Source organism: Austrofundulus limnaeus, unplaced genomic scaffold, assembly GCF_001266775.1.
Source record: "Austrofundulus limnaeus strain Quisiro unplaced genomic scaffold, Austrofundulus_limnaeus-1.0 Scaffold123, whole genome shotgun sequence".
NCBI classification, from domain to species: Eukaryota; Metazoa; Chordata; class Actinopteri; order Cyprinodontiformes; family Rivulidae; genus Austrofundulus; species Austrofundulus limnaeus.
The window spans coordinates 1,584,626-1,591,403 of record NW_013952525.1 but is presented as its reverse complement, the minus strand read 5'-3'; the positions used below and the strand labels follow the sequence as shown (position 1 = coordinate 1,591,403).

General features: G+C 40.8%; 1 protein-coding gene across 2 annotated transcripts; it reads right to left on the bottom strand.

Moving 5' to 3' along the window:
* Positions 1–816: 816 nt before the first annotated feature.
* Positions 817–5,475, bottom strand: LOC106522230 (hyaluronan-binding protein 2). Of its 2 annotated transcripts, none has more exons than XM_014015168.1 (13): positions 5,262–5,475; positions 4,950–5,046; positions 4,773–4,868; positions 4,583–4,693; positions 4,388–4,504; positions 4,196–4,306; positions 3,288–3,459; positions 3,113–3,210; positions 2,551–3,034; positions 1,904–2,046; positions 1,690–1,824; positions 1,386–1,531; positions 817–1,275 (listed from the first exon to the last, which is right to left on the bottom strand). In XM_014015168.1, the coding sequence occupies exons 1-13, from the start codon at positions 5,319–5,321 to the stop codon at positions 1,111–1,113; spliced, it is 1,935 nt and encodes a 644-aa protein (XP_013870622.1). In that variant the 5' UTR covers positions 5,322–5,475; the 3' UTR covers positions 817–1,110. The 2 variants fall into 2 exon arrangements, with proteins under 2 accessions (XP_013870622.1, XP_013870623.1); XM_014015169.1 differs by having other exon boundaries at positions 2,551–3,031; positions 5,262–5,474.
* Positions 5,476–6,778: the final 1,303 nt, after the last annotated feature.

Below are 6,778 nucleotides of genomic sequence, written 5' to 3'. Positions count from 1 at the left end.
CTCATTTCCAGACTCAGGCATTTTGTGAATGAAGGCGATATTTCAGTTAAAATACATTAGTAAAAATATTTATCTGAGTATAATACTACCCTCCCCCCAACTTTATGGATGATTTTATGGATTAAATTTTACGTATTATACTTGAATAAATAGGGTACATTTGAACTAAACAATAAACGTGCAATTATTTTTTATTTTCAAGAAAAAGCTGCAAGACATTTGGACTCTATCAACAARCGTTGAAAGGCTACAAAGCTTGTTCCGTTCCATCTACAACTGATTCAGTAAGATCCAATTTAAAGTTGTTTTTTTTTTGTAAAGTTGTCTGTCCACCTTTGAGTTTTAGTAGTATTTTATAGGGGTGTAATAGTACATCGATTCTGTAAATCGATTAAATYACATCAAGGCAAAACGAAAACATTGATCTGTATCGTCATTATGCCCGATGTGGACATATACCCATCTATCGTCAATAAATGATCATATCAATTAGACTTGTGAATTAATTGAAATCGTACCATGACACACTTTGTGATGTGAAGAAACATCARATTATCATCGGCATATTGTATCATAATAAAGCTGCTGATTGACACCCTTTGTTTTTTAATACTTTTAAATCATAGTTGAGATTTACAGAAGAARCTTAATACAGGAAAATAAATCCTTTGAAAATGCTCAGGTACTAAACTTAAAATTTTATTTGTAAATGAGCAAAAATGTGGCCGTTATTTTAAAAAAGAAGAAGCTTTAAAAGACCTCAAAACAAACATCTGGCTTAAAGAGTTGAAGGATGACTCAAGACTTGCACAGTGCTTCTTATTGCTTCCCATTATTGTTTTCAGTTTATTTAAAAAGAAACAACAAAATCTGATTCTGGAGCACAGGGTGCTAAACATTTATTAAGTTGTAACCAACATTTCTGTTCTCATAACAAAACAAGACATCTGYAAGTTTTCAAGTCTTTCTTCAGCTTTTAAAACTAATTAATTCAGTCCGATGAATAAAATGCATCAATTGTGTTACCATTTTTTGTTATTGCTAAACTACAAATGATGAAGTTCTTGGCCTCAAACTTGTGGACGTTAGCGAGTATTGACATCAGGTTATTCAAAGAGTTCCTTGAGTCTTTGATTTGATCCAGTCCAGGAAGTGAGTGACTCGTGCGTAAACACCAGGCTTGTTCTTTCTCCCACACTGGTCTCCCCAACTCACCACACCATAAACAACATGGCTGTTATTCTGCTTGCAGGTCAGAGGTCCTCCAGAATCCCCCTGAAATAAAACAAACGCATTATTTACCCAACCTTACTCCGACTTTTATAAAACCATTGATGCTGTGTTTTCACTACAACGTAAGAAAAGCATCTCCMTGTGGGACTAACCTGGCAGGAGTCCACCCCGCCCTGCAGGTGGCCAGCACAGAACATGGTGATGTCCAGGACAGATCCATAGACCTTCCCTTCAGAACATTTCTCCTGGCTGATCAGCAGAACGTTGGCRTCCAACAGGTGATTGGAACCATAAAGTGCTAAAGAAACAAAGCACGTTTGTTTAAGGCTTTGGCACGCAATATGATGAGCAACATGCATTCCTTCAAGGAGTGCTAGTTTTTTTATTCTAAACAAGACTTTGGGAGAAGTCAAATTGCATGGATACAAATTATTTTCATTTTGCAGTAGGCCTTACATTCCTCTGTGGTACCCCATCCAGAAATGGTGCAATCCATTCCGTCWGGGAGCTGTGCGTCAGGAAGACAGGCTGTCTTTACAAACTGTGTCTCACTGGCACAAAATCCTTTTGTTCCTTTGAGTCTCAACAGGGCTTTGAAAAGAAAAGCAGTTAAAAAATGGACAAAAACAGAGTTAAAGTCTTGGTTTCATGGAGAGTTGTGTAGAATTACCTATGTCGTTGTAAACAGCTTCAGGCGTTTCCCTGTAGTTCTCGTGCCGAATAGCCTGCACAACTTCAATGCTTTGAGCTCCGGGATCCAACTTGTCCAGGGACAGGGTTCCCAATACCACCTGCAAGTCCTTGTTTTGATTGCTGTGAAAGAAACAAGCAAGACAGTTTGGTGAATATGTCTAAAACTGGTTGCTTTTTCTTATTTGTGGTTGCAGAGGCAACAGGTCCAGGAGGAAAACCCGGCAACACAATCCGTGTTCTGGGGAATTCTAAGGCATTCCAAGGCCAGAGAAAATACACAAGRTATTCATCGAATTCTGGATCCACCCCAGTGCCTCGGAAACCTCCACAGGTGGGTGCCCAGGAGGCATCCTATTCAAATCCCAAAATCCACCTCAGCTGTCTCCTAATGAGGAGGAGCAGGGGCTCTGAGTTCCTCCTGAATGATGGAGCCCCTGAGCTTATTTCCAAGGCTGACCCTGAGATCTCTAATCCTGACCCCCTTCTCTTTACCATTGCGCCTTGAGATACCAGATATCACTTGAAAGCAACCTGATACTCCCTCAGCTCTCTTCTACAGATACAGAAAACAATCATAATTCTTCTTCAGATCCACAAAACCAAAATTGCATCTACGATGCTTACATGCAGTGTCCAGCCGTCAGAACCCAGCAGCTGGAGATAAGAACTCCTCCACAGACGTGTCTGTATGGCAGCTGGGAGTTCTTTGGTTTCTCCTGCAGAGACACCTGCCAGGGTTTCGCCCCTGGACTGACCTTCAGCCCCCCGTAGATTCGGGTCAGGGCCTTCTTTGGCTGAGGCTGGCCACAGGTTAGAAACTGTAGAGGTGCGGGGGTACCACTGGCGATAGTGGGGGCTTCTGTGGCTGTGGTGATAGTCTGTGGAACCTTGGTGACATCAGGCGGTGTTGTGACAACTTGTGGCGGCGTTGTGACAACTTGTGGCGGCGTTGTGACAACTTGTGGCGGCGTTGTGACAACTTGCGGAACCTTGGTGACATCAGGTGGCTTTGTGACAGGCTCGGTGGTCTTCGGTGATGGTGTGGTAGTCGATGGCGGCTTAGCGGAAGTGGGGTGAGGACCAGTGGGAACAACTTGAGTTGGCACTGCTTAAAACACACACAAAAACAGAAGTGTCAAAGCTGTGTTGACAAAATTTGAAAGTTGTTTGCAGTTTTAGAGCTGACTTGTTGGTTTAGGACACTTTGTCACGTCACAGTAATCCCAAAACAATCGTCGGCCTTTTCTGAAGAAACACCAGGGTTTTGGTTCTCCGTCTGGATTTCTACATTGTAAATAAAAAAGTATAATAAGCATCTGTTGGTAAGCGTTGGTTTATATGCATCCTTGTTTTCCTCTAACCTGCAGAAGTTGTGAGGACCAAGTCCYTCTTTGTCTTCGAAGGAGTTGAAGGGATTTATTCCATTTTCTAATATGAAGTGAGAGTTCCAGTAGAGACATTCATGGCCATCGTCTGTCTCACTTACATTTCCACGATACGACTCCCCATCATCCACATAACAGTCATTTGGACCTGGAAAAAAAACCCAGTAAACCACATAGGGGTATTTCGATGCTCATGCTGTGGCAACCTTCATAAAAATGCAAGCTTGCAGTCAAAAAGAAAAAATCAGTTGGTCCTCTGGATGGGTTCTTCTTTAGTGAAACGTTTCGTCTCTCCTCCAAGAGACTTCTTCAGTCTGATGAGTTTCAGGTGAACTCAGCCTTATAAGCACTGCCTCCACATGGACAAACAGGTTAGTCACATGCAAAAGAGGGCCATCGACTAACAATAGGCTTAACTGACTCTATTGTTCACAGAGGGTCATGTGCCCCATCACCTGACCCATGTCGTGTTATGTGTATGTAGTGAATGCAAGCGGGGGTTCAAGGTCCCATTGTTTTTGTCCCTCCTTCCCTCAAAAAAACAAGGGGACCTTGAACCCCCACTTGCATTCACTACATACACATAACACAACACGGGTCAGGTGATGGGGCACATGACCCTCTATAAACAATAGAGTCAATCAAGCCTATTGTTAGTCAATGGCCCTCTTTTGCATGTGACTAACCTGTTTGTCCATGTGGAGGTGGAGCTTATAAAGCTGAGTTTCACCTGAAACTCATCAGACTGAAGAAATCTCTTGGAGGAGAGATAAAACGTTTCACTAAAGAAGAACCCATCCAGAGGACCTGCTGATTTTTTTCTTTTTGATTTTTTTCTACCTGGATTACTGAGATGCATCAGGACACAAGCTTGCAGTACTTACCTACGCGACAGAAGCGACCTCTGAACCCTGCAGGGCACTCGCAGTCGAAATCATTTCCATCCCTGATGCACCGGCCTCCGTTTTTACATGGATTTGGATCACACACTGAAACTTTGGAGACAGAATCAGTTGGACCTGAACGTTTAAATCTCCTGTGCAACTTCCTGTGAGGATTCTGGGTTTATCTCTTACAGCGTTTGCAGTCCGGAGGCTGGAAGGGCCTCTTGCATTTGCACTCATAGAAGGGGCGAGTTGAAGTCAGGACACATTCACCGTGTCCACAGAGGCCACCCTTACAGATTCTTGGGCCTGAAATGACAACACAATTGGTCTATCACATCTGGCATGTGAAACTGGCATGTAATCACTCAAACATGTTCTTCCAACCTTTTTCACATTTTCTCCCCTGAAAAGGCTTGGGGCAGACGCATTTAAAACTTTTATGGCCTTTTTCTTTACACACGCCGTTGTTAAGACAAGGATTAGGGGTGCATCGGCCTGACAAATAAAAAGTATGACGTTAGCCACATTTTAAATAAATCATTCCCGTGCACGGTGACAAGATGAACCATCTCACCTGCCAGATCTTGAAGATCAAAAAGCCAGTCTAAATTAATGAGGTTGTCGTCGTCGTCGTCGTCGTCATCATCACTTCTGTCTTTGAAGACAACGTCTAAAACAACAAACATTTTAAAGACTCAAAATTTTTGACATCAATAATACAAAATAATATAATAAAAACTGAGGCACCAACCACGAATGATGTCCTCGAACCTTAGTTTTCCTGTCAAACGTACGCCATGTTTACCGTGTTCTTGATGTTCGTGCTTTGATTTATCTTTYGGTTTTGACTGAATAGAACAAAATAAATCCAAAATGTTAAATATGTGTCGAATTCCTAACTTTACATTTTAGGTCAGTGTTGCTGACTGGAACTATTCGGAACGTGCAAAATTACCCTTTRTGGTAGCAGGTTTGCATTAAAGTAATATAATAACAGTAAAGAACTTTATCCACATTGCTCAGCTGCAAATAAAAATCACAGATTTGAACAATAAATACGTACTTCAGCAGGAATAAGGATCGCTGCTAAGAAGAAGCAGAAGAAGAGCAGCTTTAGTTTCATGACAGCGGATCAGACCACATCAAGGAGAGAGAAATCAAGACTGCACCGTCCTGCAAAAAAGCGTGCACTTTTCTAACTATTTGTGCAACGATCACAACCTTTGAGACCGTAGGTTCCTCTGGGTTCACCTCGTGTTGCTCAGGCCGTTTTATCGATCGGTAACATTTACTCTTAAAAAGATTATTGGATTGTAATAAACGAAAATGCATCGAAACAGGTCAAAAGATAMGCAGAAGTGATCACTTTGTGTCGTTCTCAAAGCCTTTTTACATTAATAAGCATTATAGTTTATTTTTAATGAATCTGAACTCAGTTACAACACAAAAGAGCTCAGAGTGTGTTTGCAAAGAGCCCACTGTTTGTTTGAATAGACTTTGGATGGAAACACACTGGGTCCATCTGAGGTAACATCCAAAACAAAACTTGTGAAACTGTGACATGAAATAACTGTCACATCAGCAAATGTGCATTTTAGCTCATCTGGACTTACTTTAAATGAAAAAATCTGTTGGTTTATTTGAATACAGGCACAATAAAACTGTGCTCAATGAGAAAAACACYTTTGTTAGCAAGAGAATCTGAACAGGAAGTCTGTAAAAGTTATATTTATAAGTTTTGTCTTTATTTTATCCTGCAAAATCCACTTTTTTACCCCTTAAATGCATTTCGTTGTGGACTTGGAGTCTCTAGGAGGCAGAAAACTTTAATTTAGTTTCTCGTGGTGCTGCATAGATATCTTTATATTTTGTTTAGGTTTTATTTTTTTAACCAGTTCAGTTTTCTCTACTTTTTATTATTGAACAATAACTTCACAGTATTTGCTAAACAAGGTTCCTGTTGTGTGAAGCATCTCATTTGCACTTAAAGAGACAGCCCCAAAACGAGTTGCTCACCTCAGAACAGGGGGCTTGTGGAGCTACAAGAACCAGGAATTCAGACCAAACCATTGGAGTTCAACTTTATATAGAGGTAGACCCCAACTGAAGCATTTAAATAMGAYAAAGAAGGATTTAAAAGCATCATAGGTCCACTTTAAAATGCAATAAACCATTTACAGGTTAGCAGTGGGTTTCTGGAGTATTTACTCCACTTATCGTTATTTATTTGTTGGTTTACAACGTGGAATTCAAAAGGAAATTTAGGAGGATTTTAACTTCTTCTTCATAACATCCAGTTTAAAGGGGCAATTTTTTTTTCGTGAAACAATCAAGAAATAAGAGCAAAACAACAATTAAACCCCCAAAGTTAATTATTTACGGAGCATCTTTTGCAGCTCCGTGCTGCTCGGGTTCATAAATCTTTAAATCTGGAGGTTTCTTCCTGTTAAAAGGGAGTTTTTCCTCTCCACTGACACCACTGTGCTACTCGGGATGGAGACAGTAGCTGTGTTTCCATTGTAAATGTGCGCAAAACTTTGTTGATATCCTGTTAATGTCGAAAAACAGTTTCGCAACTGC